Genomic DNA, 22,283 nt, shown 5'->3' on the forward strand with positions numbered 1-22,283 from the left:
AGGCTGAGGAAGAATTGGGACCTGGCTTGGCCTCGTAAGGAGCAGCCTGGGGAGGAGGGGAGAAGTCAGATGGGTCTGTAAAAAAGGAGGATTCAAAGGACTCAGAGCTGAGGTGGAAACTGAGGGAACAGGAGAGAAAGAAAAAAGATTTGGGATGAGTTGCATTTGGAGCAGAGACTAGGGAGGGACCAATGTGTAAAAGAATGCCTGGACGTCAGGCACCCCAGACCGTTTGCCCATTTTTTGACAAAAATCATCCAGGTCTTATAAGATGGAGAAATCAAAAATGCCATTTTCTGGCTATTTAGAACCATTATCAAGTTTGTATGGGGGCCAAGTGGTGTTGCAGAAAAAAAAAATGCTTAGCTTTTAGGTCAGGCGAGAGTTGAAGAGGTTTTAAGCTTTTGAGAACAAGGCTAAGGGAGAAGAAGGGGGAATAGAGGGTGGAAGGTTGCCCATAGTGAAGGAGGCAAGCCCAGAGAAAAGAGAGGGTAGAGACACGGAGAAGGGGGGTGCTGAGAAGCCCTGGGCTGCAATGTGGGTGAGCAGCCAAAGTGGGCATCCCCGCAATTGACTTGCCACCAAGGGAATGTGGGTGAATGACCAAGGCAGGTGTCCCCGCGGTGATCAGACACCAATGGAGTGTGGGTGAATAATCAGGCAGGTGTCCCCACAGTGATTAAACACCAAGGGAAGACTGTCTTCCCGAGTCTGTGACCGGCTATGGAGTTTTGGGTCCACAGATAAAATGTGTCTCCTTTGTTTCTACTAGAGAGAAAAAAGAACTGGAATTGGAAGGACAGGGAGATTGAAGGGTAGTGAGAGAGGCTGGAGAAGAGAGTGAAAAGACTGCTTACCCAATTTGAAATTAGTGAGATGTTCCTTGGGCTGGTTGTTCTGAGGACCTGAGGTCATAGGTGGATCTCCTCATGGAGTGAGGGCGAGGACAGGGGACTGATCTCCCAAAGAAGTTCTCCTGTCCCAGGTCTTTGGCACCAAATGTCGCACGTGTCTCTGTGAAGACACCACCAAACAGGCTTTGTGTGAGCAATAAAGCTGTTTATTTCACCTAGGTGTAGGTGGGCTGAGTCTGAAAAGAGAGTCAGCAAAGGGAGTTAGGGGTGGGGCAGTTTTATAGGGTTTGGGTAAGTAGTGGAAAATTACAGTCAAAGGGGGTTGTTTTCTTGCGGGCAGGGGCAGGGATCACAAGGGAGCTCCAGAGACTTATTGTCCAGGAGAAGGAATGTCACAAGGTAATGTCATCAGTTAAGGCAGGAACCGGCCATTTTCACTTCTTTTGTGATTCTTCAGTTGCTTCAGGCCATCTGGATGTATACGTGCAGGCTTGGGCTCAGAGGCCTGACACTCCTACTGTGTGGGGTATGACTCCTAGGAGGGCATTGCCTTGGGTGTGCACACAGTGAAGTTGGATGACAGTGATTTTGGCAGGACATTCTTTGACTATTTTTCCCCTAGTTTCTCTGTTAAGCTCTCTGCCTCATTTGGTATCACACCCAACTGTAGACTCCATGAATTAACAGCTGATTCCTCTATTGTTTTCAACAATGCCCTGGGGCATATATTGCTCTGCAGTCTGATCCAATTAAACTCAGGCAGGGGTAGTTTTTGAGACTAGTCTTTGAGGTTTAGTTTAACCCCAGGAGAGTACTTCTTTTTTTTTTTTCCAAGATGGAGTTTCGCTCTTGTTGCCCTGGCTGGAGTGCAGTGGTGCTATCTCAGCTCACTGCAACCTCTGCCTCCTAGGTTCAAGTGATTCTCCTGCCTCAGCCTCCCAAGTAGCTGGGATTACAAGTGCCCGCCACCACACCCAGCTAATTTTTGTATTTTTAGTAGAGAGAGGTTTCATCCAGGCTGGCCTCGAACTCCTGACCTCAGGTGATCCACCTGCCTTGGCTTCCCAAAGTGCTGGGATTACAGGCGTGAGCCACCGTGCCCAGCAGAGAGTACTTCTTAGCTGTCACTTTCCTTGGTTCTCTTTGGTGAAATAGCAGGTACATGCTTTAGCTGGTGCTCTTAATTAAGAAAAGCTGTTGTTTTCTAGAACACCCTTAGGCTTGAACTTCCCCACATTCTCTTTCAAATGGTCAGTTACTTTGGGGAAAGATTGGAACTCTCTTTTCTGATGAACTAACTCTCCCCATAGGAAAAATCTCTGAAACACTATTCCGGGTGGGGCAGTAGCCTCTGATCTTCTTGGCTTCCCTTTCTTTGCTAACTTGAGCAAGCTGAAGCAAAGGTCACTGGGGTTATCCCAGCTTGGCCTGCTGCACTTGGGGTAGACCCTCCATTTTATGTGTGAGTGTTGGGTGGAGGAAGGGAGCTCCCAATCTCCTGGCTATACTCTCCTGGAATTTTTCCTTTTGAAGTTGGAGTTGGAGGCCTTGAGAAATGTTGGCATTCTACCCTCCTGTTAAGATATGGTACCCCTTGATTAGGAGCTGAGGAGAGAGGGAACTCCATCTTCCTGGTTGTATTCACCTGGAGTGGAGTTTCTGTGAAGCTGAGCTGGGTGAATAAAGTTGGGAGAGGGTCATGACTCAAATTCCACATACTCTTATTGGTTCTTTCTGAGTTTTAGTGGATCTTCTTTAATAAATGTTTCTTCATTTGCTGTATGCTTTGGAGAATTTCCAGAGGCTTTAAATAGTTGTTTTAAAATAGTTATCAGCTATGCTTGTATGCCAGAAAGTGGGTCCTTGGAGTTTCTCATGCTGCCATACCAGAAGTGGAAATGACTTAAGTTTAGAAGACAAATGACCATAAACATTGGTTTTAAAAACATTTTGTGGTCTTCTATGTAGCCAATGAATATACTTTTATGGCAAAATCACTAGCCAAGCTTCAAACACATTTGTCTCTTCTTATTTCACTGATTATTCTTTTTGAAAAGAGGATAAAGATGTTCTGCTAAGTTGGGGCTACATGGTCAGAAACTTTTAGTTAGAATTCACTTCAAAAATGTAGTACTGGGATTAGAAACATTTCAGAGAAGTCAAACCTTTTTATTTGTATTATTATTATTATTTTTTGATATGGAGTCTTGCTGTGTTGCCAGGCTGGAATGCAGTGGTACGATCTCAGCTCACTGCAACCCCCACCTCCCAGATTCAAGCGATTCTCTTGCCTCAGCCTCCTGAGTAGCTGGGACTACAGGTGTGCGCCACCACGCCCAGCTAATTTTTGTATTTTTAGTAGAGACAGGGTTTCACCATGTTGGCCAGATGGTCTCCATCTCTTGACCTCGTGATCTGCCCACCTCGGGCTCCCAAAGTGCTGGGATTACAGGCGTGAGCCACTGAGCCTGGCCTTTTGAACTTTAATGTAGGTATGAGAACAATAAATGATTTGTCTCTAGGGACTATTTTAGGAGTAAATTATCTTGCTGCCAAAGACATTGCTAAAGTTTTCTTCTAAAACAGTGAGACTGATTATCAAAGGATTGCTTGGTATACAAACAAAACAAAAATCTAGTACTAGGTCAATTGCTTGTGATTAACAATAAACAAATGAGCCAAAACAAAACCAGCCTACACAACGTTGTTCTCATTTACAAGGCCCCCATTTCCTTGATAGCAGCCACCAAATTGATGGCCATTGCACAGGTCCAATTTCAGTATTTGTCCCCAGATGCTATCATACAATGGTAAAAACTCCTATATTTCTTCCTTTCTGTTCCTGAAATGAAAAGCCATGTAAATGAGAACTTTACATAGTTATTACTTTAGTCTTGCCGTGAAATGTTATCAGCTGTAGGCTTCATTTAGACTAAAACCCAAAGTTCTCAAAATGCACAAGTCCGAAAAGATAAGCCCTAATTGTTGTATAATACAGCTTAATATAATAAAATATAAATATTATGAATAATGAGAATGACATAGTTTCTGTGGATTTCTGCATGGTTTTTTTTTTGAGTGAACATATTTCAGAAAGAATAAGCATACTCTTAAAATACTTTCTTACAGTAACTCACTAGAAGTTAACTAAAATTAGTTGCCCCCCCAAAAAAACCAGGAAAATATAATGATATATTTTATGCCAAAAGTAATTGGATTGCTAAAATAGATCTGCTTATGATTTAAAATATGAAAATTTGCCCATTTTAGAAACATTTTACACATCATATTTTAGCATTTCTAACCTTGCAGTTATACGTGTGCATCTTGGGAAACAGTTTTTATTGTAGTGGTCCTACCCTCGTTTTTCATGTTAAAAAAGAAATGGCTTCTTTATGCTAAGAAAGATAATATTATGTGTTAAATAGGCATGTATTAGTCTGTTTTGCATTGCTGAGACTGAATAATATTAAAGAAAAAGGTTTATTTGGCTTCCAATTTTACAGGCTGTACAAGCATGGCATCCACATTTGCTTGGCTTCTGGTGAGGCCTCAGGAAATTTACAATTATGGTGAAAGGTGAAGGGGGATCAGGCATGTCACATGGCATGAGAAGGAGCAAAAGCAATGCCAGGCTCTTTTTAACCAACTAGCTCTCTTGTGAACAAACAGAATGAGAACTCACTCATTACGATGGGAAGGGCATCAAGCCATTCATGAGAGATCTGCCCCTATGACCTGCATACCTCCCACTATGCCCCACCTCCAACATTGAGGATCACATTTCAACCTGAGATTTGGAGAGGAGAAAGATCTGAAACACATCAGACAGTACTTGGCATCCCTTGCTGGTGCTTATTAATAGCCTTACATATTTGTCACTGAGTTGCATTTCATATGTGCATATTTTCTGGTCTGGATTTTTTCCCCTTTATTTCAAACAGTCATGTCCGTTTGTAATTCATTCAATTCATACACGTGTACTAAAGGCCTACTCTGTGTGAAGCCCTCTGCTGGGTACTGAGAATGCAAAGATGTGAGGGTCATGATTATTTGTGCTAGGTGTCCTAAGAGAACTAGCATAATGGGAGTGGGATGGGGAATGACTAATTTTGTCTGAAAGAAGGATTTGGTGAGGACTTTTTTGTAGGTACTTAACTTTTATGTTAACTTTTGTAGGTAACTTAACTTTTATGTAGGTACTTAACAGTACCTACCTAAAAGAACAGGAGTTTGCCAGGTGAGTAAGGGAGAGAAGGGTCCAGGGGAAAGGAGTGTCAGGCAGAGGGAACTACAGGAGGAAAGATCTAGAAGAATAAAAGACCTTGATGTGTTCAGGGCATTGTAGGTGTGCAAACTTAGGGAGTCAGCAAGGCCATCTTCAGGATTAATAATCCACTAGAAGGATTCACAGAACTCACTAGAAGCAGTCATGCTCATGGTTATGGTTTATTATAGCAAAGGGATATCAATTAAAGTCAGCCTGTAGAAGACATGCATGGAGTGGTGTGTTAGGCCATTCTTGCATTGCTGTAAAGAAATACTTGAGACTGGGTAATTAACAAGAAAACAAGTTTAATTGGCTTATGGTTCTGCAGGCTGTACAGAAAACACAGTGCCAGCACCTGCTTATGGGAAGGCCTCAGGAAGCTTCCAGTCATGGTGGAGGGCAAAGGGGCAGCAGATGCCTCACATGGCAGGAGCAGGAACAAGAGGTGGTGGGGAGGTGCTGCACACTTTTAAACAACCAGATCTTCCAACAACTCACGTGCTCTCATGAGGAGAGCACCAAGCCATGAGGGATCCATCCCTGTGATCCAATCACTTTCCCCCAGGCCCCACCTCCAACACTGGGAATTACATTTCGACATGAGATTTGGTAAGGACACAGATTCAACCCATATCAGGCAGAGCCCAGGAGAAGTCCATGTGTGGTTTCCAGTTGTCCTCTCCCAGCATGGTCATGTACCGTGTTAACTTCTCCCAGCAATAATGGGAGACAATCCACCTAGAGTATTATCAACCAGGAAAGCTCATCTGAGCCTTAGTGCACAGAGTTTTTACTGGGGCTCAGTCACATCAATACAGTTGACTGCCTGCATAACTGACTTTTAGGCTGTAGCCCCTCTGGAGGTCAAGCTGATACTGCATAGTACCAAACCCCCACAATAAATCACAGTGTTAGACTACCCAGTGTGGCCCAAGGCCCCCAGGTAAACAAAGTCATTCTTATCAGGCAAGACATTTCAAGGGCTTAGAGATGACCTTTTAGGAGCTGAGAGTAAAGGCCAGACCTCTCTTTGGGCACACTTAATTCTTTACTACACAAGGTATAAGGAGTCCAGTCTGACTGGAGTGCAGATTTTATTAGAGGCTGGAAAGGTGTTCAGGGCCAGATGGAGAATCATTGATGGGGTGACAAATGGAGGGGGAGTAAATGCAAGTAACAGAAGATGTAGATCAAAGATGCATGGAATTAACAGCTATATTTGGAGAATATGGTTTTCAACATTACCTCTCCACATAATGCCTGGAATACCAGAATAGAGGCATAATAAAACCAAAATCACAAGCAAAAGAAATGCCAAATCATGTCTGTGTGCTGGAACATTACAGCATGTGTTTCACAACAGTGCCATACAAGAAAATGTAACCAAAGCAAGCTACTCAAATTGAGTATATAGTGGAAGTCAGACCAAAAAGGAATCTATGGGTATCAGGGCTCTTGTTATCTCCTAAAATAGAAGAGCACCAACATCTTCCAAAAGACCTTTGTCAAATGACCTTTTTACCACTCCATTGTATGGAACTATGCCTTGTGCATTTCCCTATTTTTCATCACTTAAGCTCTTCTTATGTTTTAGTCTACTAAAACAAAATTATAAACTCAGAAAATTTGGAGGCAAGAGAGGTCTTAATGCTCCTTTAAGTCCACCTTTTGATTGAGGGCAGCCCTCAGACTGCCTGCATGAGAACCTTCTGGGAAGATTTCTCATTCCTAATAACAGATTATGGTTCAGCAAATGGGAGAGTGGGGGTGGTAGTGGGAAAGAAGCATATAAATCTGCATATTTATTTATTTATTTTTGAGACAGGCTCTTGCTCTGTCGCTCAGGTTGGAGAACAGTGGTGTGATCTCAGCTCACTGTAACTTCCACCTCCCGGGTCCAAGCGATTCTCCTGCCTCAGCCTCCTGAGTAGCCGGGACTATGAGCATGTGCCACCAAGCCCGGCTAACTTTTGTATTTTTTTAGTAGAGACGGGGTTTTACCATGTTGGCCAGGCTGGTCTCAAACTCCTGACATCAAGTGATCCACCCGCCTCGGCCTCCCAAAGTGCTGGGATTACAGGGGTGGGCCCCCACACCCAGCTGAAATCTGCATTTTAACAAGCATGTCAGTTTGCATCTACCTATGAATCCTTCAAAATATTTTTCACACTTCCTTATGATGATTTGTTTAGGTAAGCACCAGGAAAATATTTGGCTCATTGAAGTGTCTAATACCTAAAAGGCTCTCAATAAATGGTGTTTGAATAGTTGTTCACTCTCCTAACAGATCTCCTAGATTCCAGGGACCAGAAGAAGGGGCTGAGGGATTCTGTGATGAGGTTGCCTGGACAAGCTAAGGTAACGTGCCAGCCAGCCTCAGCCAGTTTTTGGCTAGACCCCACCAGGTGCCAGTACTTTCTTGCTTCATTGTTACCTTTGTTTCATAATAAAGGTTTATTTTTAAAAATCCAGGCATCTTAGCTGAACTAAGTAAAGAGAAAGGGAAAGTTTGCACACCTCTCCTAGATACCGTTATTCTTTTGTGAAGGCCTGAACCAGCCTGGGCCAGGTGATTGACTTGTACACTAGAAGTAAGAACCATTGCTTTTTTTTTTTTCTTTTTGAGATAGAGTCTCACTCTGTCACCCAGGCTGGAGTGCAGTGGCGCGATCTCGGCTTACTGCAACCTCTGCCTCCCAAGCTCAAGTGATTCTCCTGCCTCAGCCTCCCGAGTAGCTGGGATTACAGGTGCCTGCCCCCATGCCCAGCTAATTTTTTGTATTCCCACCTTCCAACCCCAACTTCTGCAAATGAGTGCTTCCAATCTTGGGCTTTTAATTCATTTTCAATTTTTAATAGATGTGTAATTGTGCCCTAGATTGTACATGTATTAAAGAAACCCAGCCAGGTGTGTGTTTTTCATTTTGGTAATTTGATGTCTTTAAGTCTGCATGCGTAAGTGGTTTGTCCACCTTGGCTGTAAGTCAGGCAGAATCAGGTACTAACCTTACATATTTAAAATTGTCTTTTATTAGTACTATATTCCATATTTATCTTTCTTTTGTTACTTTTAATATTTTATACTAGTATATTTTATGTATATCTGAAAATGGCCTCCATTTTGTCATGTATCATTCTTTCTTTTTTTTTGAGACTGAGTCTCACTCTGTCACCCAGGTTGGATTGCAGTGGCATGATCTTGGCTCACTGCAACCTCAGCCTCCTAGGTTCAGGTGATTCTCGTGCCTCAGCCTCCCAAGTAGCTGGGATTACACACACACACTACCATGCTCGGCTGATTTTTGTATTTTTAGTAGACACGGGGTTTCACCATGTTGGCCAGGCTGGTCTCGAATTCCTGAGCTCAGGTGATCCGCCTGCCTTGGCCTCCCAAAGTGCTGAGATTACAGGTGTGAGCCATGTATCATTCTTTCATAGCTGAGATAAATACATGAGTCCATTTTTTTCTAGCTTTTAGAATAGTTTTTAATGTTTAATGCCACCTCTTTAGAATAACTTTCATATTTAATGTATCAGTCAGTGGAGATGGAAATATTAATTGATCTGAGTTAGCAAGTATCAATGCTGTTCTGGAAAAAAAATTGCCGCAGATGATGATATTATTATAACTACTACTAATCATCATCATTATCATTATCACTATCATGATCATCAATAATGGCACTGTATGATAGTCTTACTAATCTTTCCAGATGAATTACACTATAAACTTGTCAAGAGAGTGGGCTGGAGACTGTAACTGGTACTTAATGTAATCTAACTTAATGAACATATTAATATTTTACTTAGTCTTCTCACACAAGAATAAGGCACATGTCTTCATAAACTTATTTTTCCTCTATTAGAGTTTTGTATCCTCCTGTAAATAGATTGCAAAATTATAAATTGTGTTAAAGAAATCCTCCATAACTTAATATATTTCATTTTTATCAAACAACTTATGTAGACATAAAACATTTTATATTCTATGTGAAAACCAGAATGCATGATGCTATGTATAAATATAACTGCATTTCAGGAAAAATTGAAAAGAATTATATAAAAATAAAAACTTACAGGATGATAATAGCACTTTTTTCCTTCTTAGCAAATTTTCTTTAATTATATTATTAAATCCTTATGAGAAGAAATTAAGTAAAGATGGTGATATGGTTTGTATATTTGTCCCCTTCAAATCGGTGGCTCATGCCTGTAATCTCAACACTTTGGGAGGCTGAGGCGGGCAGATCACTTGAGGTCAAGAGTTCAAGACCAGCCTGGCCAACAAGGCGAAACACTGTCTCTACTAAAAAAAAAATACAAAATTTAGCCGGGTATCCTGGTGCATGCCTGTAAATCCCAGCTACTCACTACTTGGGAGGCTGAGACAGGAGAATCACTTGAACCTGGGAGGTGGAGGTTGCAGTGAGCCGAGATCACCACTGCACTCCAGCCTGGGCAACACAGCAACACTCTGTTTCAACAAAAAGAAAAAAAGAAAAAAGAAATGTAATCCCCAGTGTTGGAGGTGGGCCTGGTGGGTGGTGTTTGGATCATGGGGGTGGATCTCTCATGAATGGATTAGTGCCAACCCTTTGGTGGTAAATGAGTTCACAAAAGATCTGGTTTTTTAAAACTGTGTGGCCCCTCCCTCCTTCTCTCTCTTGTTCCCTTTCTTGCTGTGTGATACTCTACTCCCTTTCTCCTTCTACCATGATTGTAACCTCCCTGAGGCCCTCACCAGGAGTCTTGTGGATGCCAGCACCATGCTTCCTGTATAGCCTGCAGAACCATGAGCCAATTAAACCTCTTTTCTTTTTTTTTTTTTTTTTTTTTTTTGAGACAAAGTCTCCCTCTGTCACCTCAGCCTCCTGAGTAGCTGGGACTACAGGTGCATACCACCACACCTGTCTAATTTTTGGATTTTTAGTAGAGACAGGGTTTCACCATGTTGGCCAGGCTGGTCTCGAACTCCTGGTCTCAAGTGATCTGCCCACCTCGACCTCCCAAAGTGCTGTCATGAGCCACCATGCCTGGCCCTAAACCTCTTTTCTTTATAACTTACCCAGACTCAGTTATTTCTTTATAGTAATGCAAGAATGGTCTAACACAGATGATGACTTTTATAAAATATTTTCTTTTAAAATGTGACTTATACCTTTATTCTGTTGAAAGCATGATGAATTATGTTTTACTTCACTTTGCTTTCCAGGAATAAGTGCTATGGGTTCCCAAAGAAATATATATATATATATAAAATTAATTTTTTTTTTTTTTTTTTGGACAGAGTCTTGCTCTTTTGCCCAGGCTGGAGTGCAGTGGCATGATCTCAGCTCACTACAAGCTCCGCCTCCCGGATTCATGCCATTCTCCTGCCTCAGCCTCCCAAGTAGCTGAGACTACAGGCATCTGCCACCACGCCTGGCTAAGTTTTTGTACTTTTAGTAGAGATGGGGTTTCACCAAGTTAGCCAAGATGGTCTCGATCTCCTGACCTCATGATCTGCCCGCCTTGGCCTTCCAAAGTGCTGGGATTACAGGCATGAGCCACCATGCCCGGCCCTAAAAACATATTTTTTTAAGGTTTCAATTACTACGTTTCTTAGGATTTGATAATTTCTACATTTTTGATATTATTGGTCTTACTATGTTATACATTTTCTTGATTTTGTTTTATCAGCTTGAATATTATAGTATGTTTATAGCTATCTACTTCTAGGTAAAAATAAAATTTGTTAGGGAATATAAGAAAATTATAATCCCTTCATTTTTCCGTCAACATTTCATAATAAAAATTGTGAAATGTTACAGAAATGTTTATTCCTAGTGCTTATTCCTTTATCCAGTGGTTGTCCACCCCTCTCTGGCCAGGTTATGATATTAAAAAATGTCTCCACATGTTGACAAATTTCCTTTAAGAGGGAAACATCATGAACCACTACTCATGAGGGATATTAGTATGTCATTTTGAAAAAGAATTTGAGATTAGAGTTATTGTCTCATAACATGAGTAGGCAGTGTTTCCTCCTGCTTTATTTTCTGAAAAATTTTACATGAGATCAGTATTATTTCTTCCTTGATTGATAAAATTTACCAGTGAAACTAAGTGTCCTAGAATTTACTTTGTGGGTAGGTTGCTGGTAACAAATTAAATTCTTTTAACAGAGATAGAGCTATTCAGATTTTCTGTTTCTTCTTGTGTCAATTTTGATAAGTTTTATTTTTCTAGGAGTTTGTTCATTTATGTAAGTTGTCAAATTTGTTGGCATAAGGTTTTTCATAATATTCTCTCGTAATCCCTTTAATATTGGTTTAATCTATAGTTATAATTGTTTTTAAATTCTTGGTTATTTGGATTCTCTTTTTTCTTCATTACAAGGAGTTTGTCAATTTTAGATTGTTTCCAGTTTAGGGCTATTACAAATAAAGCTGTTATGAACATTTGTGTACAAGTTTGTATGCTTGCATGTTTTCATTTTGCTTGAATATATGCCTATGAGTGAAATTACTGGATTATATGGAAACTATGTTCAACCTTTTGAGAAACCACTGAACTGTTTTCCACAGTGGCTGCTTTATTTTATACTCTCCCACTCCAGGAGTGTATGAGGGATGCAATTCCTTCACCTCCTTTCTAAAATTTATCAACACTGTCATTTTTATTCTAGCTATTCTAGTGTGTGTGAGGTGGTATCTTACTGTGGTTTTGATTTGCCTTTTCCTAATGACTAATGATATTGAATACCTTTTTGTGTGCTTACTGGTCATTTGTATATCTTCCTTGGCTGCTGCAGTTTAATTTATCATTTATTCCATTTATGGTCTATGCTTTAGTGTTCCTATCTAAGAAACTATGTTTATCTCAAGGTTTCTAAAATTTTATCCTAGTTGTCTTCTGGAAGTTTTATAGTTTTAGATTTTATATTAGTCTATTATACAGTTTGCCTTAATTTTTGTACATGATTTGAAGAAAGGGTCAGTGTTCATTTTTTCCCCATATAGATATGCAATAGTTCCAGCACCATTTGTTGAAAATATTTTTTTCCATTGAATTTCCTTGACACTTTAAAAAAATAACCATATATATGGCATATTTCTGGACTCTCTATCCAGTTCTCCTGGTCTATATATCTACCATTTGCTAAGGCCAAACTGGTTTGTTACTGTAGCTCAGGGCTTCTCAATTTCAGATTATTTAAATTTTGGTTCCAATAATTCTTTGTTGGTAATATTTTCAAAGAACTAGCTTTTGGTTTTGTTAATTTTCTCTATTGTGTGTTTTCTATTTTTCTGACTTTTGTTGTAATTAATTTTGTTTACTTTCTGATACTTACCTTGGGTTTATTTTTTTTAGCTTCTTAAAATAATCATTAATTTAAAACTATCAAATTGTTTTCTAATACAAGCATTTAAAACTATACATTTCTCCTTAAGCATTGCTTTACCCACATCCCATATATTTTTATGTGTTCTATTTTTGTCATTGTGTTTAACATAATTTCTAAATTCCCTTCTGATTTCTCCTTTGACTTATAACATTTGAAAGCTTGCATTTAGTTTCCAAATATTTGAGGTTTCCTAGATATGTTACTTTTATTGATACGGTTTGTAATTTAATTCTATTGTGGTTGGAGAATATGCTCTACATGCTATCAATTCCTTAGAAGTTATTGAGATTTGTTTTATGGCTCAGCATATGGTCTGTCTTGGTGAATGTACCATGTGTACTTGAAGAGGATATGTATTCTGCAGTTGTTGGACGTAATATTGTACAAATGCTGATTATATCAAGATATTTTATAGTATTATTCAAATCTACTATGTCCTGAATTTTGTCTAGTTGTTCTATCAATTGATAAAAGAAGTATATTAAAATATTTTACTATGATTGCAGAATTATCTCTTTCTCCCTTTAATTTGGTTAATTTTTTTCTTCATGTATTTTGAGGTTCTGTTATTAGGCACATGTTTATAATTTATATGTCTTTCTGATGGATTGCTCCTTTTATATTTCCGATATATTCTCTTTTATCTCTGGTAATATTCTTGTCTTATTGTTTATTTAATCTGATATCAATATATCCTCTTCAGCCTTCTTAGGCTTACTTATTTTTCCAAATACCATCTCAGTTGGGTCTAGAGCTTCAACAAATGAATTTTGTGGAAACACAAACATTTAGTCCCTAAAACTGTTCTTAGGATTCGTATTTGAAATGAGTTTCTTATAGACAGCATATAGTTAGGCTATGTTCTTTATCCACTCTGCCAATCTTCGTCTTCTAATTGGTGTGTTTACACCAGTTATATTTAATGTAATTATTGATATGTCAGGGCTTAAATCTTTCATTCTATTTTTTTCTATTTTTAGTTTTCTGTTAGTTTCTTCTTTTTTGTTTACTTTTTCTGACTTCCTCTGGGTTGCTTAACATTTTTTAAAAAGAATTATTGGTGTATCTTTTTTTTTTTTTTTTTTTTGAGACAGGGTCTCACTCCCATTGTCCGGGCTGTAGTGCAGTGGTGCAATCATGGCTTACCGCCCCCTCAACTTCCTGGGCTCAAGCAATCCTCCCACCTCAGCCTTCCAAATAGCTGGGACTACAGGCACAAACCACCACACCTGGGTAACTTTTTGTATTTTTAGTAGAGATGAGGTTTAGGTATGTCGCCCAGGGTAGTCTCAAACTCCTGGGCTCAAGGAATCTGCCTGCCTCAGCCTCCCAAATTGCTTACAGGCATGAACCACCATGCCAGGCCAGTATGTTTTTTGTTGCATGTACTTTCAAACCTATTTGTGTCTTCTTACTTAGAGAAGACACAAATAAAGATGGTATCATGTACAGAGCATATGGTTGAGTCTTGCTTTTTTTTACTCACTCTGATAATTTTTGCTTTTTAATGTGTTTAGATCATTAACATTTAATGTAATTATTGATATGGCTGAATCTAGGTCTACCATTTCATCATCTCAACATCTGTACCCTTCATTTTTTGTTCTTCTGTTCCCATCTTATTGTTTTTTAAACAATTTTCCTAGTATTCCATTTTAATTTATCTATTTGATTTTTAGCTATATTTCTTTGTATTGCTATTTTAATGATTGCTCTAAGAATTATAATATACATCCCTAAGCAGAACTTGCCTTTTTAATACAGTGCTTCAAAGGTTTTCCTGGAAGCTTACCGAGCAGATATCTGTTTACATCTCATTGGCTAAAATTGGGTTTAATCACTACCTTTAGAACCAGCCATTGTCCATGGATAGTGACTAGGTTAGACAAATTTGATTCACATTCTGGAATTGGAGAATGAATCCATCTACACTGAAATAGGGGATTCTCTTTGTTTGGTATTTGTTAGTAGGAAAGAAGGAGGGCGAATACAAAGTAAACAGCGGTCAGTGCCTGCCATGGTCATTAAGCTTGTTGAATGTACTTAGTGTGCCAACGTTTTAACCTCAGCACATTTTTAACACAGTTCTTTTATTTTTTTGTTATTTCCCTTTAATTATCTTATTAATAAAGGAAAACTATCCCCTTCAAAAAATTACATTAAGTGTAGCTTCTAGTATTTGTTGCCCATGCCTCCTATTCCTATTTTGTTGTTTATTTAGGCTAGGAGTGCCCTTTGGAATAAATTTTGAAAGTTTGTGCAAAACTGGCCTATGGTAGACAATGCTTATTATCTACAAGTGAGTGATTTAATAATGAATGCATAAAAGTGGCTATTTTCTGACTACAAAAATGAAATTTCGTAAAGAATCAGTTCAATTTTATTCTAGCAGATCAGAATTTCTCTTGAGATTATTTTGCTGTAAAAGAGACAACCATAACTTTTCTTTAAAAAAAAAGAGCAAAAGAGAGAAAAAAGAGATTAATTTGGGCCATTGACTATTTCCTTTCCCATTTTTAAAAGAAGGTAGGTGTCATAAACAATGTTACATGTAATTTTGTTTTTAAAAGCCTAAGTAGTATTTTAAGTATCTTTGACTTAATACATTTTGATACAATATGGATATACTTGTGGAAATATTCATAACTAGAGAAAAAAAGAATTGGCATTTACAAAGTTTAATTAAAAATAAGATGTTTGGTTTGGAAAAACCAGGCCCATAATTTTGAAAACACATTGCCCACTTTCTTCTCTAATAGGAGGGTACAGCTACTCATTACTGATGATTGAATTATAAATTCTCTAAGGCAGAGACTATTTTCTGCCTGATTAGCAACTTGTGTGTGCAGAGGGACAGGTTGGTCAGCCTTATGATGACTTACAACTTAATTAATACATACATACATTAACTTATTGGATATCCTTAACCTTCCAAGAAGGTAGTGGAGGAAATTTCTTCCATTTTTTTGATATTTCCTCTATGCCAGCATCCCCAAGCCCCCCATGCTGTACAACTTCCTTGGAGTTGGGCCATGTACAACCTGCAAGGAGACTTTCCTGCCTCCTGAGTGTTTTCCAGAGGGACAGCATGGGGAGTCTGCGTGGAAAATCATTGATTGTGCAGGACTGTTTCATTTAATATCCCCAGACCTCACTCAAAGTGCCAGCACTGCCCTCCTGCCATCGTGCCATTCAGAAATGCCCCTCTCCACCAACCACCAGATGCCCCTGGGAAGCAGTGCCATGTCAGGACTCACTACCACGCTGCCTCTCTAAGGTCGTAAGTGGCAGGATGTATAACCACAGTGAATAAAAATGGCCTTGACAAAGAATTTTGAACATTTTGGACCAAATGCATAAACCTTCCTGTACGCAAGCTTGCTTGGACACACAAGGGAGTGCTTGGAAGAGATTAAGAAATATTTGGACCAGCCGGGCAGGGTGGCTCATGCCCATAATCCCAGCACTTTGGGAGGCCGAGGCAGGCAGATCACAAGGTCAGGAGTTTGAGACCGTTCTGGCCAATATGGTGAAACCTCATCTCTACTAAAAATACAAAAATTATCCGGATGTGGTGGCAGGTGCCTGTAGTCCCAGCTACTTGGGAGGCTGAGGCAGGAGAATCGCCTGAACCCGGGAGGTGGAGGTTGCAGTGAGCCAAGATCATGCCACTGTACTCCAGCCTGGGCGACAGAACGAGGCTCCATCTCAAAAAAAAAAAAAGAAAAGAAAAGAAAAGAAATATTTGGATCAGCCTGGGCAACATGGGGAAACCCTGTCTCCATAAAAAATGCAAAAATTGGCCAGGCACAGTGGCTCACACCTGTAATCCCAGCACTTTGGGAGGCCAAGGCAGGCAGATCATGAGATCAGGAGTTCAAGACCAGCCTGACCAACATGGTGAAACCCCGTCTCTACTAAAAATACAAAAATTAGCTGGGTGTGGTGGTGCGTGCCTGTAATCCTAGCTACTCAGGAGGCTGAGGGAGCAGAATCGCTTGAACCCAGGAGGTGGAGGTTCCAGTGAGCTGAGATCGCACCACTGCACTCCAGCCTGGGTGACAGAGTGAGACTCTGTCTCAAAAAAAATAAATAAATAAAAGCAAAAATTAGCTGGGCATGGTGGTGTGTGCCAGCTACTTGGGAGGCTGAGGTGGGAGGATGGCTTGAGCCTGGGAGGCAGAGGTTGCAGTGAGCCATGATCATGCACTGCACTCCAGCCTGGGCAACAAAGCAAGACCCTATCTTTAAAAAAGACAAAGAAAGAAAGAAACATTTGGAATCCCTCAAGCAATATGAGTGCCAAAGCTTAGAAAAGGAGTTAGCATAGAAGAATCACCTCAAAATAATAATCATCATGATAGCAATAAGAATGCTCAAGCCAGGTGTGGTGGCTCAGACCTGTGATCCCAGCACTTTGGGAGGCCAAGCTGGGTGAATCACTTGAGCCTAGGAGTTCGAGACCAGCCTGGAAACATGACAAAACCCCATCTCTACAAAAAATAAATAAGTAAATAAATAAATAAATAAATAAATTTTAAAAACACACAAAAATTAGCTGGTGTGGTAGCGAGCACCTGTAGCCTCAGCTACTTGGGAGGCTGAGGTGTGAGGGTCGCTTGAGCCCAGGAGGAGCTCACCCCACTGCACTCCAGCCTGGGCAACAGAGCGAGACCATGCCTCAAAACAAACAAACAAACAAACGAAAGAATGCTAACACTGTTATTACTATGTGCTAGGCACAATGTCAAGCTACCTGCACGTACTATCTTATTTAATTCTCACAACAGTGCCATGCAATTGTTGCTACTGTTACCCTCATAGGTTAGTGAACTACCATCATCCCTGCCACAGTCGTCATTAAAACCTCCTTTCTGGTCTTATTGCTTCCATGGAGTAAGCAATACTTTTACCCTTCTGGAGTCCACTCTTGACAAAATCAATCAGAGCCAGTTTTATAAAACAAAATCAGATCACGTAACTCCTCTGCTAAAACTCTCCAGTTGTTTCCTGTCACTGAATAAAATCAGAAGTCCCACAATGGCCACAGGGTGCATATGTCCTAGTTCCACGTACCTCCCTCATCTCCTTCTACTCTGTCCCACACAGACCTCACTCCAGCCACACCAGCTTGTCATTCGTGGAACAGGCCAACCTTAGTCTCACCTTGCTGTCTGCAATCGCTGTCTCTCCCCAAGATGTGACTCACTCTCTTACCTTATTTGATCTCTGCTCAGACCTCATGACCTGAAGAGCTTTTCCTGGTGGCCCCATCCAAAGTAACCTCCCTCCTTCACTCTCTGCCCTTCCCCCACCCCAACCGCTGACCTTTGCCTCCCTCTGACACTCTATTAAGTGCCTCTTTGTTCTCCCGTTGATTGTTTCTCCCATCATAAGTATGTGAACTTATAAAGTGGGGGCTTTATCTTGTTCTCCCCTGAATCCCCATCTCTTAGAAAACATACTAACTCAGTAAATGTTTCTTGAGTATCTGTGGCTGACAGAAGTAAAGTGACTTGTCCAATGTTCAGAGCTAATAAGGGGTGATTTACACTCTGAATTCCCAGACTGTCAGAGAAGGCCCTCCTTTGGGAAGAGGAAAAAAAATACAGATGGAAGAGAAGTTTAGTATGGAAGATGGGAATGAGAGAAAGGCCTTTCTCCTCTCTGTCAGGGAATGCTCAATGGAACTTTTTTTTTTTTTTGAATGCATGCAATAACCAAAAGATAATTGTATAAAAGGCAAAAACTAAGGGGCAGACACTGAGACTTCAGCAAGTTAGGAGTTTGTCAGTAAATTGGAACCAGAGTTGTTTTTTTCTGGGCTATGCAGTTGCTAGATAGCTCTCTGCTTTAGCCTTGCTGTCTAATTGTCATATGTAGGAATCATGCAACTGCAGAACTGTGTACCCTGTCTCTTAAAGCAGCTCTGTAGTGGTCATTCTGAGCAAATTAATTTAGGATCAGCTCACAAATAACTAATGCCTCCAGGGTAGCCAGAATTGCAGTCTGCCTGTTAACATTTGCTTTGTTCCATTGCTTTAGAGTCATATTCAATTTATCAATTTCCTTCTTCCAGTTTTTGGCATGGTATCCTTTTGTCCCTTTCTCCTGTATCATAACTCTCAGGGAGCCTAGCTTGCTGTGTGTTGAATACTTTAAACATTTTTTTAAGTAATTATACAATTTTAAAAATGGCTTATCTTTTTGGCTAGGGGGAAGCAAGGGAAGTCGACAGACTAGCACCTCAAATGATGTGGACTCAGTTTCTTGCTGGAATTTGCAAAGCCGATTTAAATACGATCTTAATCGTCAGAAGATTGTTTTTAAAATATAGAAATTCAAGAAGACAGACTTTGAGAATGCAAATTTGAAGAACTTGGAATCTTTTTCATTTCAAATATAATATTAACCACAGAGCTTGTCTAGCTGGATGCCACAGTCTGTGCAACATAAGGAAATCATCATAATAAAAACAGCTTCACGGCCTTGCTGGTGTTTGGTGCCGTCTTTGCCCTTACACCATTTTTTGCATGTTGTTGGTTAGAAAAATAGCAGTGTATGTAGGAGATCTAAAGGGCAGATCATTAAATTATGGCCACTAGCTATGAACCAATGAATGAATGTCAACAGAGGAAGTGTGATGACTTATAATACAGAAATGATGCTTCCAAAACTTTCCAAGTTTGTTTCCATCACTGTTGGGGGCAAAATAAGGTTTATGTGGAGAAAAAAATTCAAGAATGCTTGAAAGTCACATAGCAATTATGACAAAAATTCAAAGCAGTTCACAGGCAGGAATAAAGGTGTAAAGAAGGCAGGGTCTAAACTGGTGCAATTTGTGTGGGGAGGGAGGGGATGATGGTGGGAGACAGGGGGAGGGGAAGAATCGTTTAGCCCTCCATGGATTTATGTTTAGCAGTCTATTAAAGAACACTAGGATTTAATCCAATGCTGGCTTTACTCTAAATCTGTTTGATTATGCAGGCGGGGAGCCGAAGGGCTGGAGGCTAAGGATTGACTTGCTTAGTTAACTAGAGAAGCAGATGGGGTTGGGAGGTTCTGTGCTATGTCTCTCCCTCCAGAGACAAGGCTGAACCTGGGAGCAAAATAAGGAGTTGGGGTTGGGTGTGGTTGCTCACTCCCAGTGCTTCAGGAGGCTGAGGCAGGAGGATTGCTTGAGGCCAAGAGTTCAAGACCATCCTAGGCAACCTGGGAGATTCTGTCTCCACAAAAAAAAATTTTTAATTAAAAAAAAAAGAAATTTGGGGGCCCTTCAATCTTGGAGCTCTAAGACCACATCTAAGGGAGTGGGAATGTGGTTGGGGTTGTGAACAAGTCCAATAGAATGTGGGATGTGGGGCAAAAGGCTGGGCTCAACCCTAGGGTACGTACTGGCAGGTTATGCAACGAACTCTCTAGGTCTTTACATGCTACTGCCACTCAGAGGAAAAGGGAAGAAGGTAGGAGAACGTTTGCTGGATCCCCTCTCCCCCTCGTTCAACACTGCAGCCCTCACGTTCCACCTCCATACTCCCCACCCTCGATTACGTCACTGCTCATCCACACCACAGTAGGTCCCAGTTTGCCATTTCCTGGTGAAACAACATTTCCTTTTTGGTATCAGTAATGATAATTTTTTTATGTTCCAGCAACAATGATAAGAGTTATAAAATAATCTTTGCCAACCACCCTCCTCCTGCACTGATTAAACATTAATAGTGGGGTTGAAGGAAACCTCATTAAAAACAAACCCACGCTGACAAGCGGCTCTTCAAGGCTTCATCTGATCTCTCTGACAGCAAAGTACAATGGTGATGGATTGGGGAGCGAAAGAACTGCCCCATAACACAAACAGCCTGTGGGTAGAAAACAAGCAATGGCTGAGATTTTGGAAGCACCAAGGCTAATGGTCTTTGTTCTTCATTTTAATATCCTGGCCACTGGACATAGTAGGCGCTCAATAAGTGTTGAGGAAATAAATGATTGAACACAACTTTTTTAGGGTACTCAAATCCCTCCCTTTTAGCACTGACTTCCCCAAACCTGTCTTCTGACATCCTAATTTTATCCCCAATAAATGGTCCAGCTGTAATTATTTTCAATGAAATTCCTTCAGAGGAATTTGTGTATCTGTGACTACGCAAAAATATTTTGACTCCGGTGATGTCAAATAAAGCTCACATACTATTAAATACTAGGCATGCATTAAAAGAACAAGGTAAGCCAGAGTATAGGTGAGGAATAGACCTGACTTTGTGGGAAGCATTGGTAGGAATAACCTCCTCAGAGATCATCAGCTTTTCCCACTCACGTGACTTTTTTCACTCTGACATTTGAAAGAGACCATTTTTCTCTGTCTCAATACCAAAACACTGATTATCATAGCTGTTTGGAAACTTAGAAACCATATAGTCCAAATCTCTCACTTCATAGATAAGGGTACTGAATTTCAGAGTGGGCTAACAATTAACACAAGGTCTCACTTCTAGTTAGAATTGCTAGAGCCAAAGAACAAATGTCCAGTGTCTCAGGCTAGTCAGCCGTTTCCCCCACAAAGCAATGACTTCTGGAACAGACAGAAGCAGGCAAGGGATGGACATTCATCGGGCCTATTGAAGCCATCCATTGTGGTTATTGGGAATAGGCACCATTTTTTTAAAAAAAATGAATAGTAACATGGAAATAGCTCCAGACATTATTGAATGAAAAAAGCAGTTGCAAAATAACTCATAGGGTTTAAGTCCATTTATGTGAACCGAAATGAGCAGTGTGAATTTTTCCATGGACAAGGTGTGGAAGGATGGATTCTACTCTGACAACAGTGCTTCCCTCTGAAGAGGACTCTAGGATCAGGGATGGTGGTCAAAGGCCAATTTGTCCTTACCTGCAATTGTTTGAATTTTTATAAGGAGGATCTATCTATGCATGAATTGTTTAAGAACTAATTTGAAAGGGTAAAACTGGCAGAGCATGGTGGGTCATTCCTGTAATCTCTGCAGTTTGGGAGGCTGAGGTAGAAGGATCACTTGAGGCCAGGAGTTTGAGACCAGTTTGGGCAACATAGTGGGATCCCATCTGTTAAAAAAAAAAAAAAAAAAAAAAAGTTTAATTGAGTGTGTTGGCACATGCCTGTAGTCCCAGCTAGTAAGGAGGCTGAGAGGCAGGAGGACTGCTTGAGTCCAGGAATTTGGGGTTGTACTGCTTACTAGCTATGATAGCTATGATCATGCCACTACACTCCAGTCTGGAAGACAGAGCCAGGTCTTGTCTCTAAAATAAAATTAAACAAAAATGAAAGAGTAAAAGTGTATTTCTTGTTGCGTTCTATGTCACTCTGATAGCTTTATTCCTAACACTATGAATCATGCTCTGGGGGACTCAGCCTTTGACCTTAATCCCAATGGAAAGCCTAGATTCATCCCAAAACATTAGGGTTCATGGTCTACCACAGGGAAAGAAGAGAGTGTGTTTGTGAGGTTATCTTCCCAAAACGTGTTTATTGCTCACTTCTTCACATTGATTGCCATTTCACACCTTGAATATAATAATAATGACAATAATAATTGAATGTGTAAATGCTACTAATAATAAATGGCAATAGCTATGCTCTTTTGAGCTCTAACTCTACCCCAGGCACTCCCCTAAGCACCTTCATGCATTCTCATTTAGTCTTCACAACCAATCTGAGAGGTAAGTACTATTATTATTCCCATTATTATTCCTATTTTAGAGATGAAAATCTGAGGCTTAAATAAATCAATTAACCTGA

General features: G+C 40.3%; 1 protein-coding gene across 1 annotated transcript in view; it reads left to right on the top strand.

Annotated features, from left to right (window-relative positions):
* Positions 1-18,994, top strand: part of HYCC1 (hyccin PI4KA lipid kinase complex subunit 1) — a 201,170-nt gene extending 182,176 nt beyond the window's left edge. The window contains exon 11 of the mRNA XM_063725584.1: positions 18,727-18,994. Coding sequence (XP_063581654.1) covers positions 18,727-18,848 — 122 coding nt within the window. The 3' untranslated portion in view covers positions 18,849-18,994. The remainder of the gene's footprint in view (positions 1-18,726) is intronic.
* Positions 18,995-22,283: the final 3,289 nt, after the last annotated feature.

This window comes from Pongo abelii, chromosome 6 (genome assembly GCF_028885655.2).
Source record: "Pongo abelii isolate AG06213 chromosome 6, NHGRI_mPonAbe1-v2.0_pri, whole genome shotgun sequence".
NCBI lineage: Eukaryota > Metazoa > Chordata > Mammalia > Primates > Hominidae > Pongo > Pongo abelii.